Source organism: Bufo gargarizans, chromosome 3, assembly GCF_014858855.1.
Source record: "Bufo gargarizans isolate SCDJY-AF-19 chromosome 3, ASM1485885v1, whole genome shotgun sequence".
In the NCBI taxonomy this organism is placed as follows: Eukaryota; Metazoa; Chordata; class Amphibia; order Anura; family Bufonidae; genus Bufo; species Bufo gargarizans.
In genome coordinates, this window is record NC_058082.1 from 247284671 (window position 1) to 247306491 (window position 21821).

At 42.2% G+C, this 21821-nt stretch overlaps 1 protein-coding gene across 7 annotated transcripts in view; it reads left to right on the top strand.

The window, feature by feature from the left end:
• The window catches only part of LOC122930979 (ABI family member 3 binding protein), a 407440-nt gene extending 388154 nt beyond the window's left edge, over positions 1-19286 (top strand). For all 7 annotated transcript variants that reach the window (XM_044284793.1, XM_044284797.1, XM_044284795.1 and 4 more), the window contains 3 exons: positions 3676-3837; positions 7056-7178; positions 18415-19286. In XM_044284793.1, the coding sequence (XP_044140728.1) occupies positions 3676-3837; positions 7056-7178; positions 18415-18530 (401 nt within the window). In that variant the 3' untranslated portion in view covers positions 18531-19286. The remainder of the gene's footprint in view (positions 1-3675; positions 3838-7055; positions 7179-18414) is intronic.
• The last annotated feature ends 2535 nt before the right edge of the window (positions 19287-21821 follow it).

Genomic DNA, 21821 nt, shown 5'->3' on the forward strand with positions numbered 1-21821 from the left:
CAAGTTTACATTGGCGTTAGAGAATTCCGTTAGAGAATTCCATTATATGTTCCGTTATAACGAGTTTTAATGGAATATAACGGAATTTTAGGAGGGAAAACAAAACGGAAGCCTTTTGTCACTCTGGCTGAGTTCCAAAGATCCTGTTTGCAGATGGAAGAAACTTCCAGAAGATCAACCATCACTCCACCAATCTGCACTTTATGGCAGAGTGACCAGAAAAAAGATTATCCTCAGTAACAGACACATGAAAGAAAAAAAGCACCTAAAGGACTCTCAGAAAAGATTATTTGGTCTGAAGAAACCAAGATTAAAATTTTGGATTAAATTCTAAGCATTGTGTCTAGAGGAAACCAGGCACTGCTCATCACCTGCCCAATACCACACCTACAGTGAAGTATGGTTGTGGGGGTGTTTTTAAATGGCTGGGACAGGGTGAATGCTCAGGGTTAAGAGAAAGCTGAATGGAGCAAAGTACAGAGATATTCCTTATGAAAACCTTATCTAGAGTGCTCTGGACCTCAGACTGGACTGACTCACCTTCCAACAAGACAGTGACCCTAAGCACACAGCCAAAACAACACAGGAGTGGCTTAGCGACAACTCTGTGAATATCCTTGAGTGGCCCAGCAAGAGCCCTGACTTGAACCAAATCAAACATCTCTGGAGAGACCTGTAAATGGCTGTTCACTGATGGTCCACATCCTACCTGACAAAACTTAAAAAGATCTGCAGAGAAAAATGGCAGAAGATCTCCAAATCCAGGTCTGCAAACCTTGTGGCAAAAGTGCTTCAACTAAGAACAGAGTAAAGGGTCTGAGTTCTTATGTCAATGCAATATTTTATTTTTTCATTTTAATAAATTAACAATGATTCCTGACATTCTATGCGAAAAAAAGGGGAAAGGGTCTGAAGACTTTCCAAATGCAATGTAAATATCCCCATGATATTCCAAATTGGAGCCATGGCACTGAGAGAAAATAAATAAGATTTACAGAGATGACAGAACAAAGGAGGTACATTCCAGAATGACATCAGTTTTGTTGCAGACATGTGGTCTGTAAAATGAAATTCTGCACTGCATGTGTGGAAAAGAGTGATTTTATTAGCCTAAGCCTGTGCCTGTATATTAAAACTACTACATATTCTGGCTTTGGCCTCCAATATGCTTTATATCATGTCAAATATGTATTAATAAATGTTACGGGACGGATATGGACCCACTGTGTCACTTGAACAGATTTGGCTTGAGGCTGCTCCCAATGGCATTATCTAAGTGACCCCCCTGGTTTTCACCCTTTAACCCCTATACAGGGATCTGGACTCTGCTACAGGGGAACTACCAAGCCAATACCTCTCTGAGTAGTGTCTGTTCAAATGACTGCTGACCCATGAGGGTCAAGAAATACCAGCGTGGAACACCAAACATCAGGAAACACTGTAGTCAGGGACAAGCCAAGTTCTGGGCAGACAGGGTTTGTGAAATCCAGTAAGCAGTCCAAGGTCAGGGCAAGCAGCTTAGAGTTAATACAGAGATCAGACAGAAGTCAGGTCAGGCAGCAAAGGGTCAAAATCCAAGAAACAGGCAGTAGTCAGTACACGGACAAACTAATGTAAACAACACTCCTTTGCAGGAACTAGTAAACTGGAACCTCCTGCTCAGGCACCCTTCCACAGGAAAAGGTACCTTAGGTAACCAGCCATTGGCTGGGAAAGATTAAGGTGTGAACAGACTGGCCCTTTAAGAGCCAGAGAATGCACACATTCACCCCCTATAGGCAGAGAGAGGCAGTGTTGACAAGAAGCAGGCCGCGGCCTCCATAAATAACCTGGGAGCTACTCCATCGGTCGGACCAGCTGGGAAGGAAGAGGAGAAGTCCAGCAGATCCAAGCCAGAAAAGGCAGAATGGCGGAGGGCTTGCCACTATAGCACTAATGTACAGTTCTTGATATCAACTTCAATACCATGTGAATAAATTACTATTGTTAAACAAATGTGCTTAATATATGGCATAAAATGTAACAGTGATTGAGTGATCTGTATGCGCTGGACAGTGCTGTGCTAGCTGCTACTCCAAGCTGCAGGATATCCTATCCAAGATTCCTCCATACAATCAATTTAAAAACTAATGGAAAAAATCAGAATGACTACAAAAATATAAAAAAAAAATTGAAAAATGCTTTTTGAGGTTGATCCAATGTACAGAGACTTCTTCAAGAATGGCAAGTTTTAAATGTGAATGAACTTTATTTTGTTGAAGATAAAGGTTTGTTCCATACACATCAATATAACAATAATTAGCGCACTGTTGTACTAGAGTAAGTTTAGTTCATTTTGTTACAGTTTTCTCTCTGTAGAAGTTCATTTGTTGTGCCCCTCACTCATCTACATAGTATTCATTTTATGAACAGTCAACCCACATTCAGACAGCGATTAAGGTTGTAACGTTCTCCCGATCAATACCGCATTCAGTTTTTTACACTGCGCACATAACAGCAGGCTTTATGGTAAAAAACTAAACAAAAACCTATTACGACATTCAGATGGCCCTGCTTTATTTTTCCATCAACAAAACTGTATGAGGACTTGTGTGAGAGAAGGATAAAGTGTGCAAAGTGTGAGTAGGACTAAATATGCAAGTCCATTAGCAGAATCCTAATTATAATCTCAGGCACTCCATAATCTCATATACATAACACTATTGTTTGCCATTCATGCCTCCCATGGGCTGTCTCGTGGCCTCGGTGCAAACGCTCTTGGTGACGGGAGAGGTCAATGGCTAACGAGCTAGTGGAGGGTGTGAATGCAGTCCAGCTAATGGACCAGGTGACCATTGCAGAGGCCACTGCAGAACCGATTTGTGATGCCGTGGCTGTCCTTTGAGACATAGCAACTCTTCTTTATCAGCCATCTTGTTGTGCATCTGTCTTGACCATTCAGAAGCCTTACTATGTGTGTGAATGCCCTCCTCTGACCATGGTCGACCCACCGATGCACTACAGAAACTTATCATCCAACTCCGTCTGAGATTTGATGGATAGACCATCCAGCTTCTCAGAGTCCCACTGTTCATCCTTTTTCAAAGTCCGTCAATTGCACAAATGGCACATGCCTTCGTCTAGCAGGCATACCGAACACTTCATCAACACCCAATCAACAGCCCTGTAAGGCCTCATGCACACGACCGTTTTTCAGGTCAGCATCCGAGCCGGGTGCGTACCCATTCACTTCAATGGGGCCGAAAAAGATGCGGACAGCACTCCGTGTGCTGTCCACATCTGTTGCTCCGTTGCGAGGCCCCGCAAAAAAAATATAGCATGTCCTAATCTTGTCTGTTTTGCGGACAAGAATAGGCATGTCTACAATGGAAATTGCGGAAGGCACACGGGCGGCTTCCATTTTTTGCGGATCCAGAAAAAACTGCACGGTCGTGTGCATGAGGCTTAAGAGAGAAGACAAGAAACAGTGCCGTCTGTACATAAATAAACAATCTTGGAACTTTGATCACCACATGTAACACCCTCCAGCATTGCCATATTGTAAAAATGTTCATTTTCAGGAAGTGTTATAAATATTCCATATTTAATATAATGTAATTCTTTTCTGGCATCCATTTCCACTCAGTTACATTTTGATTTCTATGCTGTTACTGAAGCTCAGTTTGTTTTGTACAGGAGGAAAGGATGCTATATGGACAGAAATTAAATTCAAATCAGATTCCTATTCAGATTGCAGAGGAAAACAATTTGTCAAGAGAACCTGGTATAAGAAGTTTGTTGGCATTCAGCTCTGTAACTCTCTCAGATATAAGATTTACCTCAGTGATACCCTCGCAGGTAATACTCTTTATATTGCTGCACATGGAAAGGTCCCTTTTATAATTTGATCTCATCTGATCAGTCTGCGATATACTGTAAATGAATCTTATAAACATGTTAGTAATTAAAGGGGTTGTGCAAGAATCGGGGGGGCAAACACACCACTTGGCCAGACGTATAAAGGAAAGATACTTGCTTGGCCTGTGATGATCCCCTGGGCTCCCTTCACTGAAAACATCTGGTTTGCTGGCCATGGCGGTGACCAGATTCCCTTGCGCCATTTGCCATGACGTATGACGACACCTGCAGCCAATCGTCATACCGGATGTTTTCAGCCAGGGAGCCCTCTTTCTGGGTTTTTGTAGTGTGCAGGTCAGCAGCGCATGAACAGTACATCACGGTCTTGATAAATCAGGGCCTATGTGTTATTATTTGAAAAACTGTCCTATAACTTTGTAATTCTTTTTTCAGATTTTTTTAAAATTTATTTTCCTCATAGGGAAATTTTCTTTATTGATTTCTTTCCACTTTCCAGTATTTACCTTGTGTCTGCTAAATATGACATCTATAAACCATACAACTAGATATACTAAACCTATACTATGTTCCAGTGAACTATCTGCTCATATAAGGTACTAGCAAAGACAGTGTCAATGTGGATCCCTTTAAGGGCTCATGCACACGAACGTATTTTCTTTCCGTGTCAGTTCCGTTTTTTGCGGACTGTATACGGAACCATTCATTTCAATGTGTCCGCAAAAAAAAACTGAAGGTACTCTGTGTGTAATTCGTTTCCGTATGTCCGTATTTCTGTTCCACAAAAAAATAGAACATGTCCTATTATTGTCCGCATTATGGACAAGGATAGTACTGTTCTATTAGGGGCGGACTGCAAAATACATACGGTCGTGTGCATGAGCCCTAACACTACCAAAAAGCCTCTCCCCCTTTACATTACCAGCCTCATTGACTCATTGAGGATTTTCTGATCTCAGCCGTCAGAGTGAGAGCACAGCTGAGTTTGGCAGCCTCCAGGCCACATGGGCACAGTTTCTGTGCCTACGCAATGCCAGTGCCATGGCATGAGTTGAGGTCTGACCCCAATGTGAGTCAGACCTCATCTCAAAACCCCAATCAGACCCACAATATTAATCAGACGTCAGCTCAGAGCCCCATAAGACCCCCAGTGTTAATCAGACCTCGATACAGACCCCCCAATGTTAATTTTAAAAAAAACAATCAGACCTCAGATCAGAACCCCAATGTTAATAAGAACCCCATTCAGGCATCAGATTAGACCCCCAATGTTTCTAAGACCCCCATTCAGACATCAGATCAGACCCCCAATGTTTCTAAGACTCTTAATCAGACTTCAGATCAGACCCCCACATTAATTAGACCTCAGATCAGAGAAAAATAAAAAAATGAACTTACCTCTCCTGCTCTGGATGCCGCCGCCACTCCTGAGATCCAGCTCCTGCTCTTCCTGCCGCGCTGTGCTATGACCCGATGCCGCACACCATAAGGTCACTCTATGCGTAGGTCACAGTACAGCATGTGGCTGATGAAAACCAGGAAGCAGTAAGTACCGAGCCCACACAGGGTGCGCTGCATTCACCGCTCCCTGGACTTCCTGCAGTAATAAGCACCTCCATAAAGGAAGTGCTTATAAGTATTCGCCCCATAACACGCAATTACATTTTCCTCCACTTTAGGGGGGTCATGGGTGAAGTAATCCAACCTGATACATGGCATTTTTGGCAGACATTAGCCTGTGTTTGGACAGGGCAAACAATCCCATATAATTTTCCAACAACAGTTAGCTGAAATTCTTATTTGTATGGGTAGCTTAAATGGAAAATTACATCAAACAATTAGTTTATTAACAAATGCATCAAAAAATAAACTTTTCGTTGTAAAGATTTAGGCGGGGGGATTTATTAAACCCTGCAGTCCAGAATTTTGGCTTTTTGTGACTTTTGGATTTTGTGACTTTTTTTAGGCTACTTTCACACTAGCGGCAGGACGGATCCGACAGGCTGTTCACCCTATAATACATGTACAACCTTTTAGTCCGGTGGCCTCTCACTGCCGTGCTGCGCCCTGGACCTCCGCCCCTGTCCCCATTATAGTCAATCGGGACGGAGCGGCGGTCCGGATCTGACAGGGTGAACAGCCTGTCGGATCCATCCTGCCGCTAGTGTGAAAGCACCCTTAGGCTCATTTACACAACAATTTGCGGCTTTTTGCATTTTTACACCACTCACTCCAGTTTTAAAAAGCTGGCAGCAAAGTAGCTGTGGTTAGCTATGTTACTTAGTTTCATTCCATATATATCACTGTAGCTTTTTTTTTTTTATTAGAGAACTCACTCCAGTAGGAAGTGGTGTAAAAAACTGGTGTAGCATTTCTAGATAAAAGTGTTAAGGGCCCTCAGTCAGCAGATTTATACCTATGAAACGGCCTAACCTGCAGGGGTGGACTAGTCATAGACCCCACAGGGAAACTCCCCAGTGGGCCAATTCCCAGGGGGCCACCTAAGCCCTCCTCACGACTGCCACCCATGGTAAAAAAAAATATTCTGATGCTCCCCTCCTGACTTCTGAATTTAACTGTATTGCCATCCTTGGGCAACTGGAGTAGGAGGACAGAACGTTGCATCTTGAACAGGCCACCATAGAGGGACAGTATTTGTGATGCACTGTGGTATTTGGCTCTGCTGAGGTGGTATAATGTGCCACAATATGGTATTGCTGTCCCTGCCTACTTGTGTTTACCCCGCCTTCCGTCAGTTTGGGCCCCACTACAAAATAGGGCCACTTTTAGGTTTTTCCATGGCTACTTTAAGTTCCAGTCCACCCCTGCTGTGCTCACCCACTTGGCAGCTGAAGGCATCTGTGTTGGTCCCATGTTCATATGTGCACACGTTGCTGAGAAAAATTTAGTTTTAATATATGCAAATGAGCCTCTAGGAGCAATTGAGTGTGGTGTAATGCTCAGCTCTCTCTGCAACTGTCTCAACGTCTGCACTTTGATTGACAGGGTCAGGCAGTGTAAATGTTATCTCGCCAGGACCTGACTTCTAAAGAGGCCACGGCGGTTGCAGGGGAAGCTGGGCCTCTAGGTGTAACGGCTAAACTGACTTCAAATATTATCCTCATCTTTTGATACTTTAAGATCCTAATTGGCAAATTTGGAATACAAAAGCTAAAGTGAATTATGTTACGTTTTTTCAGGCACATTTTATAATATAGGTGATCAGTCAGGATTTGGGGAAGATCACTGCCAGTTTGTGGACTCATTCCTTGAAGGGAGGACAGGAGAGCAGCTACGGCCCAATGAGCTGAATCCCAAAAAAGGTAAAGCACAAAGTTCTATAACCGTTCACCACTACTCCTTTTTGTCCCTCAGTATGGTTATTAGGATGGTAAATTAGGCACTTTGCAGATCATAGCCAGGAGATGCGCTGTCCATTACATTATCTTTCTGAAGAAGGATTGGATCTTGAATAAAGAAGGGAAATGTATAAGTCAAGCTGATGTTCAGATTATACTTACCAGTAGTGTTGGGCCACAGCATTGGTTTTATGCCATACTGACATTCTGTTCCCTACAATACACTAAAAATGGTAAATGTAAAAAGGATGTAATCATCATTCATCTGTGGTTTGTATTCTCTAATCATATAAAGTAATTCCGGAAATAAAGAAAAGAATTCCTATTTTACTCCACGGTGTTTAACTCATCTCAACTGTAAGGTAAAAGTAATACAGACTATAGAAAGTAGCTGTAGAATGAAAACATGGTGTATGTTATCCCAAATATCCATCCACACTGATATAATGAATATGGTAAGCCGTACTTAGTAAAATATAGAGTGTCATTTAATCACGTGAAAATGTAAGGAAAACATGAGGCAGACAGATCCGTCTATGATATTAGTGCTCGGTCTTGGTTCCAGGAAATAATGTCCTGTAATAAGGGGGTTAATTAGAAGCATACTGCACAAACCCATGGGAATAACAAATTATACAAACATGTAAGTTATTGTTATTCATCAAAGCATTTTAAAAATATGATATTTTCTTGTCATGGGCGATTTGGTACAGTGCATGACTGATCAGTTCTTCCAAAATGCGTTCATACACATGGAGTTCAGTGATAGGATTCCAGCATTGAGTATCATGTTATGTTACAGAGAAGAAGACAAGATTACAAAATACTTTAATGAGATTTATTATCAACTTGTGTAATTCCTGGATCACACAATGTGGTTTGGTAAAGTTTTAGATTTATTTTTTTATTTTTAGCTAAAGCCAGGAAAGGACTGTGGAAAAAAAACCTAGATATGCCTTTGCTTATTATTCCCAACTTGTTAAACCCAACCCTGGTTTTAAGCAAAAAGGGAAAACGATAACTGCACCGTGAGAATAAGGCTTAAGGGATAACATACACTACTTACAAAAGGTTAGGGATATTTGGCTTTCGGGTGAAATTTATGGAAAATGTAAAAAGTTCACACTACAGTGATATTATATCATGAAAGTCAGGCATTTAAGTAGAAGCATGCTGGTCATGTGGCCTTGAGCATCAATTAAAGCTTGACATTGACGTCTCATGCTGTTCACAAGTGAACTTATTGTCTGCTGAGGCATGGCATCCCACTCTTCTTGAAGAGCGGCCCTTGGGTCATTGAGGTTCTGGGGTACAGAGTTATAAGCCTCTACACAGTGACTGAGCTGATCCGGTAGGTTTTTAATGAGACTCAGGTCTGGAAAAAGTGCAGGCCACTCCATTTGGGGTACCCCAGTCGCATTGTCGTCCATGAAGATGAAATTAGGCCTGTGTTGTTCATACAGAGGCACAATGACTGGATTAATGATGTTATTCAAGTAGTATGGGCTTGTTACTCTACCATTCATAAAGTGTAGCACAGTTCTGTATTGACTAAACACACCTGCCCACACTATACCACCACCACCAAAGGCTCGTCTGGTGACAACAGTGGCTGATGCATAGCGCTCTCCTTAATGTCTCAAACATCGTTGGTGGCCATAATTTCTGCTCAGTGTGAATCGACTTTCATCAGTGAACAGCACTGAGACCCATTGGTCCCTCATCCAGTTTAGATGCTCCCTGCCCCATGGAAAACGATGATGCCTGTGGTCAGGTACCCTTGCAGGTCGTCTAGCACTTAGACCAGGCTGATGTCAATGGTTTTCAATGGTCTGATGTGACACTTGGGTGCCTCTCACCTCCCTTAAATGTGCTTGGACTTGTGTGGCATTCATCATCCGGTTCCACAGGGCATTGTTCACAATGAAGTGGTCATCAGTGTGGGATGTGGCCAAAGGATGTCCACTTCTATGCCTTTCTGTTACTCTTCCAGTCTCTCTGTATCTCTGTTGCAACCTGCTGATGATACTCTAAGCTCAGCGGCCACTTCGGTCTAAGAACATCCCGCTTGAAGCCTTACAATGGTGAGGTAATGTTTATCAATTGTTAGGTGTCGTGTTGGTCTCATAATGTCAAAATGTGAACAGCATGATGAGGAGGACTGTTTAAATACCAATTTTAATCGAACCAGGACATTTATTGGGCGATTTATGGATCAAACACCTGTTCTAAATTTTGCTGTTAAGCTCCTTGTTAGAGAACAGCAAGTTGTGTAAAAGGGACTAAAACACTGAACAGTTGGACACAAGCATTCAGAAGTTTGAAGAAGATCACATTAAAGGGAACCTGTCATCAACTTCACGCTGCCAATACTAACAGAATAAATTAGAGACAGGTGAGTTGATTTCAGCGGTCTGTCATTTATAAGTTAAAAGTAAGTGGTTGCCGAGAACCAACATTATAATCATTGCAGCCCAGGCATTGAAAATAGTCAAATCTACCTGAGAAGAGTCCTGGTTATTCCTAATCTCCTGCACTTCCTGCCCACCTGCTGATGACTGACAGGCTTCTACCTAGTTTTCTCCCCATCTCTCTAGGAGACAACTGCCAATCATCAGCAGATGGGTGACAGTGCAGGGGATTATGAATAACCAGGACTCTTCTCAGGTAGATCTGACTCTTTTCCAGGCCTGGGCTGCAATGATTATGATGCTGGTTCTCGGCAACCACTTACTTTTAGCTCATGAGTGACACATCGCTGAAATCAGCATTTCTGTCCCTAATTTATGCTGCCCTCAGTGAGGTCAGCATAAAGTTGATGACAGGTTCCCTTTAAGTTTACCTGTAAAAGTTAGAGTGCATTTTAGGTTCATCCGGAAATTTCACCCACAAGCCAAATATTCCTAACTAGTTGAGGAAATAGCTAAAATGACATTGAAGGGGGAAGTTATCATTATGGGAGACTTCAATCTTCCAGATGTAAACTGGAAAACCAAAATAGCTAGTTCTGCCAGTACAGAACAGATAGTACAGATATTCTAAATTCCCTACTGGGTTTATCTCTACAGCAAGTAGTGGAGGAGCCAACCCGGAAGGAGGCCATTTTAGATTTAGTATTCAGAAATGGGAATTTGGTATCTGATATTACTGTAGGGGATAGCTTGGGATCTAGTGATCACCAGTCAGTGTGGTTTACTTTAAGTACAGTGACCGAGTCACACCACACAAAAACAAAAGTTTTAGATTTTAGAAAAACTGACTTTTCTAAAACTAGATTAGTGGTATACGAGTCCCTATCAGACTGGAACAGTATCATTGGAGTCCAGGAGAAATTGGACTACTTAAAAGTGGCACTATTGAAGGCAACAGAAAATTGCATTAGGCTTGTCAGTAAAAGCAAAAAAAGGAAGAGACCACTGTGGTACTCAGCAGAAGTGGCCAAAATCATTAAAAACAAAAAGATAGCATTTAGGAATTATAAAAAAAAAAAAACGAGGATGACAGACAAATTTATAAGATTAGGCAGAGAGAGGCCAAACAAGTTATAAGAGCTTCTAAAGCACAGGCAGAAGAGAAATTAGCTCAGTCAGGGGAAAAAGGCGATAAGGCATTCTTCAGATACATAAATGAAAAAAGGAAACTAAAACAAGGAATTACCAAATTAAAAACTAAAGAAGGAAGGTATATGGAAGAAGATAAAGAAATAGCTGACTGCCTCAATGAATACTTCTGTTCAGTTTTTACAAAGGAAAATGAAGGAGAAGGACCTCAGTTAGGAAAGAAGACTAATGAATCTTTTGACGCATGTGTCTTTACAGAGGAAGATGTTCTAAGTCAACTGTCTAAAATGAATACAAATAAGTCACAGGGGCCTGATGGGATACACCCAAAGCTATTAAAAGAGCTCAGCGGTGAACTAGCAAAACCATTAACAGATTTATTTAACCAATCACTGGCAACAGGAGTCGTCCCAGAAGATTGGAAATTAGCAAATGTTGTGCCCATTCACAAGAAAGGTAGTAGGGAGGAATCGGGCAACTATAGGCCAGTAAGCCTGACATCAATAGTGGGGAAATTAATGGAAACCATACTTAAGGAGAGGATTGTGGACGATCTAAAATCCCATGGATTGAAAGATGAAAAACAGCATGGGTTTACTTCAGGGAGATCATGTCAAACTAATCTTATTGATTTTTTTTGATTGGATGACTAAAATAATAGATGGAGGAGGTGCAGTAGACATTGCTTTTCTAAACTTTAGTAAAGCTTTTGATACTGTCCCACATAGAAGGCTTATCAATAAAGTGCAGTCATTGGGCTTGGACTCCCATACTGTTGAATGGATTAGGCAGTGGCTGAGGGACAGGCAACAGAGGGTTGTAGTCAATGGAGTATATTCAGACCAAGGTCTTGTTACCAGTGGGGTACCTCAGGGATCTATTCTGGGACCCATATTGTTTAATATATTTATCAGTGAAATTGCAGAAGGCCTCAATGGTAAGGTGTGTCTTTTTGCTGATGACACAAAGATTTGTAACAGGGTTGATGTTCCTGGAGGAATACACCAAATGGAAAAGGACTTAGGAAAACTAGAGGAATGGTCAAAAATCTGGCAACTAAAATTTAATGTTGATAAGTGCAAGATAATGCACCTGGGACGTAAAAACCCAAGAGCAGAATATAAAATCAGTGATACAGTCCTAACCTCAGTATCTGAGGAAAGGGATTTAGGGATCATTATTTCAGAAGGTAGGCAGACAATGTCACAGAGCAGCAGGAAATGCTAGCAGAATGCTTGGGTGTATAGCAAGAGGAATTACCAGTAGAAAGAGGGAGGTGCTCATGCCGCTCTACAGAGCACTAGTGAGACCTCATTTGGAGTATTGTGCTCAGTACTGGAGACCATATCTCCAGAAGGATATTGATACTTTGGAGAGAGTTCAGAAAAGAGCTACTAAACTGGTACATGGATTGCAGGATAAAACTTACCAGGAAAGATTAAAGGACCTTAACATGTATAGCTTGGAAGAAAGACGAGACAGAGGGGATATGATAGAAACTTTTAAATACATAAAGGGAATCAACAAGGTAAAAGAGGAGAGAATATTTAAAATAAGAAAAACTGCTACAAGAGGACATAGTTTTATATTAGAGGGGCAAAGGTTCAAAAGTAATATCAGGAAGTATTACTTTACTGAGAGAGTAGTGGATGCATGGAATAGCCTTCCTGCAGAAGTGGTAGCTGCAAATACAGTGGAGGAGTTTAAGCATGCATGGGATAGGCATAAGGCCATCCTTCATATAAGATAGGGCCAGGGGCTATCCATAGTATTTAGTATATTGGGCAGACTAGATGGGCCAAATGGTTCTTATCTGCCGACACATTCTATGTTTCTATGTTTCTATAAGTAGTATACAGTAATTTTATCTAGGGGTAGCTATGTAGTGGGTTTGTATAAATAATTAGTTCTGATAATAACTCTGATAAGACATTGAGATTTTAAAGAAAGGTCAACAAGTGAGCAAGGGAATGAGAATTTAATCAGGTATATTGGGATAGACCAGGGATGTCCAACCTGCAGCACTCCAGCTGTTGAAAAACTACAACTCTCAGCATGCCTGAACAGCCTACAGCTATTGGGGCATGCCGGGAGTTGTAGTTGTGCAACAGCTGGAGGGCCGCAGGTTGGGCATCCCTGTGATAGATTGTCTGGATGTCCTGTGTGGTCAATAGTACATCTGTGCACTGAGCTGAATGCTCCCGAAAGTGGAGAATATATCCCATGCTTTTTCCACCACTTTTTTTTTTCATCCACCCCTTGCCTCTCTCTTCAGGAATTGTTCATCCTGGACACTTCCTTCCCGACAATCGCCTGCAGAATCAGGCTGTCTGTCACCACCAGACATCTGAGAATCTCTGACAGATGTCCTTCAGAACCTCCTCCTTGCGGTTCCTTTTGTTTTGCTTTCATTTACTCATCTTGTTAGCCTCTCTCAGCTGTCATGTAGTTGCACTGATTGCATCCCTTTAAATCCCTTCCCATACTGCATCACTTTGCGGTTTATATTTCTTCCTGGAGTGTGTGCATGCTGATCCTACTACTGAGTCTTCTACAGATAAGTTTTGTTCGTTCATTTGTGTTTTCCTGTTTGCTGGATCCCAGGTGACCCTGACTCCCTCCGTATCAAGTGTAGGGAGCCGGTGGTCGTGTCCCCTCACTATTATAGGGTGTTCAGGTGTTATACAGTCGAGGTACGAGGATATGCGATCATCTACCATTGGGATTTTTGCATAGGCTGAGCAGTTAGGGAGAGAGCCAGGTCTGATGCAGGGCTCTCCCTTTTGTTCCTTAGTTTTGGATCCAGTCAGTCGGATCTTCATTTTGTGTCTTCTAGGTTTCTGTACACCTTCCGTGACATTATAAACTGCCAAAACCGTCTTAAGCATGAATCCGATTTCAACCTTGATTGACCACATGTAGGGTCTTTCACTGGAGGTAGAAGATCTCCGGAAAACTGTCTCTCAGTTTAAGGTGACCGTTTCTGCTTGCGTTCCTGGAATTTGTTCTGAGCCTAAAATCTCGCTTCCAGATACGTTCTCCGGGGGTAGTGAGAATTTTGTTTGTTTTAGAGAGGCTTGCAAACTCCATTTTCGTCTACTTCCCCATTCCTCTGGTGATGAGGATCGGAGGGTGGAGATCATCATATCGCTGCTCAGGGATAACGCTCAGTCCTGGGCCTTTTCGCTGCCGGTGGGGGCACGGCCCCTCTGTTTAGTGGATGATTTTTTTTTTAGCCCTGGGTCAGATATATGATGATCCGGATTGTATTGCTTTGACTGAGTCTAGACTATTTCTTTTATGCCAGGGTAAACAGTCCGCAGAGATATACTGTTCAGAATTTCCGAGATGGGCAGCTGATACTGGTTGGAATGATGCTGCACTCTGAAGTCAATTTTGCCATGGTCTTTCAGAGGGATTGAAAGATGCATTTGCCTTTTATGAGAGACCTACCTCCTTGGACTCTGCCATGTCTCGGGCCGTTTGTATTGACAGGCGTCTTAGAGAGAGAGGAGAGATCACTCCTTCCTGTCATACTCAGTCCAAGGACAGTGCGGCGGTCTCATTCAGTGCACAGGGGTCTCAGTCGCTCTCAATCCCTTCTGAGCAGGAGCCCATGCAGCTGGGTTTGATTGCCTCTGACAATAGAAGATTCAGCCCTCATGGGAAGGTTTGTTTCTGTTGTGGGGGTATAAATCATTTGGCAAATGTTTGTCCCTCTAGGAGATTCAGGCAGTTTCTTGAGAGTAATAAAGTAACAAAAAGGAAAAAATCCTCTAAAAACGTTCCACCTGTAACTCTTGGCAAGGTTGATGCGGAAATTGAAGGTTTTCCGTTTGCTTGTAGTTCCCATTTTGTCCTACCTGCCAGGGTGGAGCTGGAGAGCAAGAACATTTTTCTGTGAGATTTTTGTAGATAGTGGAGCAGCTGTCAATCTCATTGACAGTCAATTTGCTATAACTCCTGGTTTCCAGGTATGCACTTTGGGAAAGGTTATACCTGTTTTTGCTATTGATTCCGTTCCACTTTCTCAGAAATCGTTAAAGGGCATAGTTCACAATATCCGTTTGATTGTGAGTGATACTCATGTTGAGGATGTGTCATGTTTCGTCCTAAGCGGGTTGCCTACTCCTCTAGTGTTGGGGCTACCCTGGCTCACTAAACATAACCCCACCATTGATTGGCAAGCGAGGCAAATAAATGGTTGGAGGGACTTTTGCAGAGAGAATTGCCTCACAACATCTGTTTCTGAGGTTTCTACTAAGACTGTACCATCTTTTCTCTCTGAATTTTCGAATATGTTCTCTGAGAGTGGAGTTCAGGACTTGCCCCCGCACAGGGAGTACGATTGCCCTATTAATCTCACCCCAGGCGCCAAGCTGCCTAAATCTCGTTTATACAATCTCTCCCAACCTGAAAGGGTCGCTATGTGTGCTTATATCTCTGACAGTCTGAGAAAGGGACACATACGACCCTCGAAGTCACCTGTTGCTGCTGTTTTTTTCTTTGTTAAGAAAAAAGATGGTTCTTTAAGACCATGTCTGGATTTCAGGGAGCTGAACAGTATCACAATTCGTGACCCTTATCTGCTTCCTCTGATCCCGGACCTGTTTAACCAGATTGTTGGGGCTAAAGTTTTTTCCAAGTTGGATCTAAGAGGGGCATACAACCTGCTCAGGGTCAGAGAAGGAAACAAATGGAAGACGGCCTTCAATACCCCTGAGGGCCATTTTGAGAATTTGGTTATGCCTTTTGGTTTGATGAATGCTCCAGCCGTCTTTCAGCATTTTGTGAACAGCATTTTTTATCAATTAAGGGGAAATTTGTATTAGTGTATCTAGATGACATTTTGATTTTTTTCTCCTGATTTCAAAACTCATAAGGAACACTTACGTCAGGTCTTGCTCATCCTGCGTCTTTGCCTCCTCCTCCGATTGTGGTTGATGGTAATCTTGAATTTCAGGTCTCTAGGATTGTGGATTCTCGTGTTGTCCGCGGTTCTCTCCAGTACCTCGTTCATTGGGAGGGTTATGGTCCTGAGGAGAGGATGTGGGTCCCAGTGATGGACATTAAGGCCACTCGTCTCATCAGGGCTTTCCATAGGTCCCATCCTGAGAAGGTGGGCTCTGAGTGTCTGGAGTCCACTCGTAGAAGGAGGGGTACTGTCACCACCAGACATCTGAGAAGCTCTGACAGATGTCCTTCAGAACCTCCTCCTTGAGGTTCCTTTTGTTTTGCTTTCATTTACTCATCTCGTTAGCCTATCTCAGCTGTCATGTAGTTGCACTGATTGCATCCCTTTTAAATCCCTTCCCATACTGCATCACTTTGCGGTTTATATTTCTTCCTGGAGTGTGTGCATGCTGATCCTACTACTGAGTCTTCTACAGATAAGTTTTGTTCGTTCATTTGTGTTTTCCTGTTTGCTGGATCCCAGGTGACCCTGACTCCCTCCGTATCAAGTGTAGGGAGCCGGTGGTCGTGTCCCCTCACTATTATAGGGTGTTCAGGTGTTATACAGTCGAGGTACGAGGATATGCGATCAGCTACCATTGGGATTTTCGCATAGGCTGAGCAGTTAGGGAGAGAGCCAGGTCTGATGCAGGGCTCTCCCTTTTGTTTCTTAGTTTTGGATCCAGTCAGTCGGATCTTCATTTTGTGTCTTCTAGTTTTCTGTACACCTTCCGTGACACTGTCTAATACAACCCTTACACAGCACCATGCGAGGAATACGGAGGGTGGGGTTTCTTGGGGAGGAGATGTATCAGAGAGCTGCCAAGAGGGATTTGATAGCTGATGATGTAATTCTGTAGGTCACAGGAAATCAACTACACAGTGGATAATGATTTCCTATCTACCCAGGAGAGTAAGCTCTGCACTTGAGATCAGACTGGGGATCACCAAGCTGGCCATAGTGAAAGTTCTCAAATTGTGTGGATACAACTAAACCAGACTGAAGCAAATTATACAGAAAAAATGTGGGAGCGTCTATTTAAGAGTTCAGGGTGTGCGATGACTTAAAGCCTTCTCACCTTCCCAGTGTAAGTGGTCATACAGACATAGGGGCACCCACTGGACTCACAGGCTCATAATGAGTAGTGATTTAAGTCAGTACGTTACACTGAAGTTATGAAGTTACACTGAATCTTTTACCATAATAGCTGAGCAGGTTGATTAGACATATACATATACACATATATAATTTTTTTTTTTTTTTAAGTTGTAACTTGTACTTCATTAATTCAGAACTCTGTTGACTCTGACACTGCTAAACAAGCTGGAGAGCATAAGCTGGAGGCAGAGGACTGGACCTAGAAAACCCTCAATACTTACAGAATAAGGCTACAAGCACACGACCGTATGAGTTTTGCGGTCTGGAAATTGCGGATCCGCAAAAAAAAACAAAAACGGATGACATCCGTATGCCATTCGTTTTTTTTTAACAATGCCTAAAACGGACAAGAATAGGACATGTTATTTATTTTTTTGTGGGGCTACAGAATGGACATACGGATGTGGATAGCACGCGGTGTGCTGTCCGCATTTTTTGCGGACCCATTGAAATGAATGTGTCTGCATTCTCTCTGCAAAAAAAACCCGGAACGGACAAGGAAACAAAATACGTTTGTGTGCATGAGGCCTATGTCTATTTATCTTCTTGAATATTCTTCAAGGTGGTAAAAGGTGTTAACAAGCTAAATAAGGCTTTACAATCAGATGTAGCAATAAGGCTACTTTCCCACTAGCATTGTTTGAATCCGGCGTTCAATTCCGTCTCTGGAACTGCCCGCCGGATCCTGGAAAACGTGTGAAAACGGATTACATTTGAAAAAATGCATTGGAAAAAACGGATCCGCCATTTATGGACTTTAACCTTTTTTTTCACATTTTTCGGGTTTAACATGCAAAAGCCGGATCCGGTTTGACGGAACACCCGGCGCCGTCAATGGTAAAAAGGCCTGATCCAGCGTTCAGTCAAAGTGTTCTGGATTTTTGGCCGGAGGTAAAAATACAACATGCTACGGTTTTCTGAAAAGCCTGATCAGTCAAAAAGACTGAACTGAAGATATCCTGATGCATCCTGAACGGATTACTCTCCATTCAGAATGCATAGGGATAAAACTGATCGGTTCTTTTCCGGATTTGAGCCCCTAGGACGGAACTCGGCGCCGGAAAAGAAAAACGCTAGTGTGAAAGTAGCCTAAATAGAAAATGGCAAATGAAGCAAAATAGTGCTAAATTTAGACACAAAATCGAGCAAATGCTAGTAAAGTTGAGAGGATCTGCTACTCCTTAGCAGGAGCATTGGATCGGGAGGAGATGGGTTAGGTGCTAGGGAAATATGTATTTTTTTTTTCTATTTTCTATTCATTGATGACATACTCATTTTGAGATGATCTACATCAGGCATCTCAAACTGAGGCCCTCCAGCTGTTGCAAAACTACAACTCCCATCATGCCCGGACAGCTTACAGGTATCAGCCTACAGCAGGGCATTGTGGGAGTTGTAGTTTTACAACAGCTGGAGGACCGCAGTTTGAGATGCCTGATCTACATGGTGAAATCAGAACATAGCTGCAAATAACATTCAGAAATGTATTTTCTTTTGACATTTACTTTACGTTTTGATATTTACCCAGGATTTTACAGATCCTTTCGCCAGCAGCCAGTTGAATTTGGGGATATCGGAGGCCAGACGCACATCAGCTATGTCCACTGGTATGAATGTGGAATATCTATACCCGGGAAGTGGTAAGAAGAATGGTGATTACACAATGAATTCATGGACTCGCCTGCATCATCAGCCACCATCTGATCTATCGACAATGCGCTAGCTTCAATCTACTCTACTTGGTTCTACTAATGTAAGATATGTATTAATGTTGCAGAGTTAACAGACTGCTTCCATATTTATCAGTCTACAGATAAGGATATTGTCTTCATAGGAAAAACCTCGGGAAGCTGGCTCCCTGTTTCTAGTATTTTAAGAAGAGCAGTGTCTATGTTATTTATCACAATGTTGTAAGAAATATTTTGAAGCAGAGTTTTATCCAACTACATTCTCTAACGAGCAAGGTTTTAATGTTTCTGTCCATGATAATCTTCATCTAGTGTCATTAACGCCCACATTATTTTTTTATTTATTTCATCGAGTGTCTCTTTCTCATATAAGACCTTGGTGCCCACATCTAGACATCACATTGTAGCATGCGTCTCTGGTGGTTCTGTCACAGCGTGGTGACATTAGATGGATAGATGGAAGATACAAACAAGGCAGGTACTTACATAGGTTCAGTTTTTAGTGCAAGATTACATTTTCCTTTCATGGCTGCAAATATTTTAAGATTAACATAAGCATGTGATTTATAAATAGATTTGTAATTAACTTTTTACAGAATGTACAGTATATCCAATATAGCTTTATTTCCAAATGCAACCTGGTTTTGTATCTGAAGAGAGCGATATGATATATAAACGCTACAATAAAGATATTGATCTTTCTTTTTTTAAACGCTGCTCTTGTACTTTGTGTTACTCCCAAATGGGACACTGTGCGCACCATTACCAAGGGGTTCCTCGGATCCGTATCAGATTTTACCACAAAACTGTGATCCATTTTCTGCGACTATTATAATTGTATCAGAGCGTATACGACAAGCAGTTTTATAGGACTCGCTTTATGCTTTCATACCGGCGTCACATGCATAAATTCAATAAACCTTCAGGCTTGCTTCCCTACTTCCTGTATATAGATGTCCCTCATATTACAATGGGTGCAGGTTACTATATATTCAACATGCAGTGGTCTTTCCTGGGCCCATCGTCATTCAACACCAATGCCTGTGATTCATTGCATCACATGGGGCAAGTAGATCCATTCAACGGCGCTGTATTACTGAAGTGCATTGACTGATCTGTGCACTGATAGAGAAGGACTATCATAGTTACCGTATATTACCAGTGCTATACTGCCATCTGCCTGTCCTACATGTACTCGTGTACTGTATATACTGTAATTCTATCCAGAAGTACTACACGTACTGTTATCAACCTGTCCTACATGTACTCTTCTGCTGTCTCCCTTGCTGTAATTCTATCCAGAAGTACTACACGTACTGTTATCAACCTGTCCTACATGTACTCTTCTGCCGTCTCCCTTACTGTAATTCTATCCAGAAGTACTACACGTACTGCCATCAACCTGTCCTACATGTACTCGTCTGCTGTCTCCCTGTACTGTATATACTGTAATTCTATCCAGAAGTACTACACGTACTGCCATTAACCTGTCCTACATGTACTCTTCTGCTGTCTCCCTGTACTGTATATACTGTAATTCTATCCAGTACTACACGTACTGCCATCAACCTGTCCTATATGTACTCGTCTGCTGTCTCCCTGTACTGTATATACTGTAATTCTATCCAGAAGTACTACACGTACTGTTATCAACCTGTCCTACATGTACTCTTCTGCTGTCTCCGTGTACTGTATACACTGTAATTCTATCCAGAAGTACTACACGTACTGCCATCAACCTGTCCTACATGTACTCGTCTGCTGTCTCCCTGTACTGTATATACTGTAATTCTATCCAGTACTACACGTACTGCCATCAACCTGCCCTACATCTACTCTTCTCCCTGTACTGTATATACTGTAATTCTATCCAGAAGTACTACACGTACTGTTATCAACCTGTCCTACATGTACTCTTCTGCTGTCTCCCTGTACTGTATATACTGTAATTCTTTCCAGAAATACTACACGTACTGCCATCAACCTGTCCTACATGTACTCTTCTGCTGTCTCCGTGTACTGTATATACTGTAATTCTATCCAGAAGTACTACACGTACTGCCATCAACCTGTCCTACATGTACTCTTCTGCTGTCTCCGTGTACTGTATATACTGTAATTCTATCCAGAAGTACTACACGTACTGCCATCAACCTGTCCTACATGTACTCTTCTGCTGTCTCCGTGTACTGTATATACTGTAATTCTATCCAGAAATACTACACGTACTGCCATCAACCTGTCCTACATGTACTCTTCTGCTGTCTCCGTGTACTGTATATACTGTAATTCTATCCAGAAGTACTACACGTACTGCCATCAACCTGTCCTACATGTACTCTTCTGCTGTCTCCCTGTACAGTATATACTGTAATTCTATCCAGAAGTACTACACGTACTGCCATCAACCTGTCCTACATGTACTCGTCTGCTGTCTCCCTGTACTGTATATACTGTAATTCTATCCAGTACTACACGTACTGCCATCAACCTGTCCTACATGTACTCTTCTGCTGTCTCCGTGTACTGTATACACTGTAATTCTATCCAGAAGTACTACACGTACTGTTATCAACCTGTCCTACATGTACTCTTCTGCTGTCTCCGTGTACTGTATATACTGTAATTCTATCCAGAAGTACTACACGTACTGCCATCAACCTGTCCTACATGTACTCTTCTGCTGTCTATACTGTAATTCTATCCAGAAGTACTACACGTACTGTTATCAACCTGTCCTACATGTACTCTTCTGCTGTCTCCCTTACTGTAATTCTATCCAGAAGTACTACACGTACTGTTATCAACCTGTCCTTCATGTACTCTTCTGCTGCCTCCCTTACTGTAATTCTATCCAGAAGTACTACACATACTGCCATCAACCTGTCCTACATGTACTCGTCTGCTGTCTCCATGTACTGTATATACTGTAATTCTATCCAGTACTACACGTACTGCCATCAACCTGTCCTACATGTACTCGTCTGCTGTCTCCATGTACTGTATATACTGTAATTCTATCCAGTACTACACGTACTGTTATCAACCTGTCCTACATGTACTCTTCTGCTGTCTCCCTTGCTGTAATTCTATCCAGAAGTACTACACGTACTGTTATCAACCTGTCCTACATGTACTCTTCTGCTGTCTCCCTTACTGTAATTCTATCCAGAAGTACTACACGTACTGTTATCAACCTGTCCTACATGTACTCTTCTGCTGCCTCCCTTACTGTAATTCTATCCAG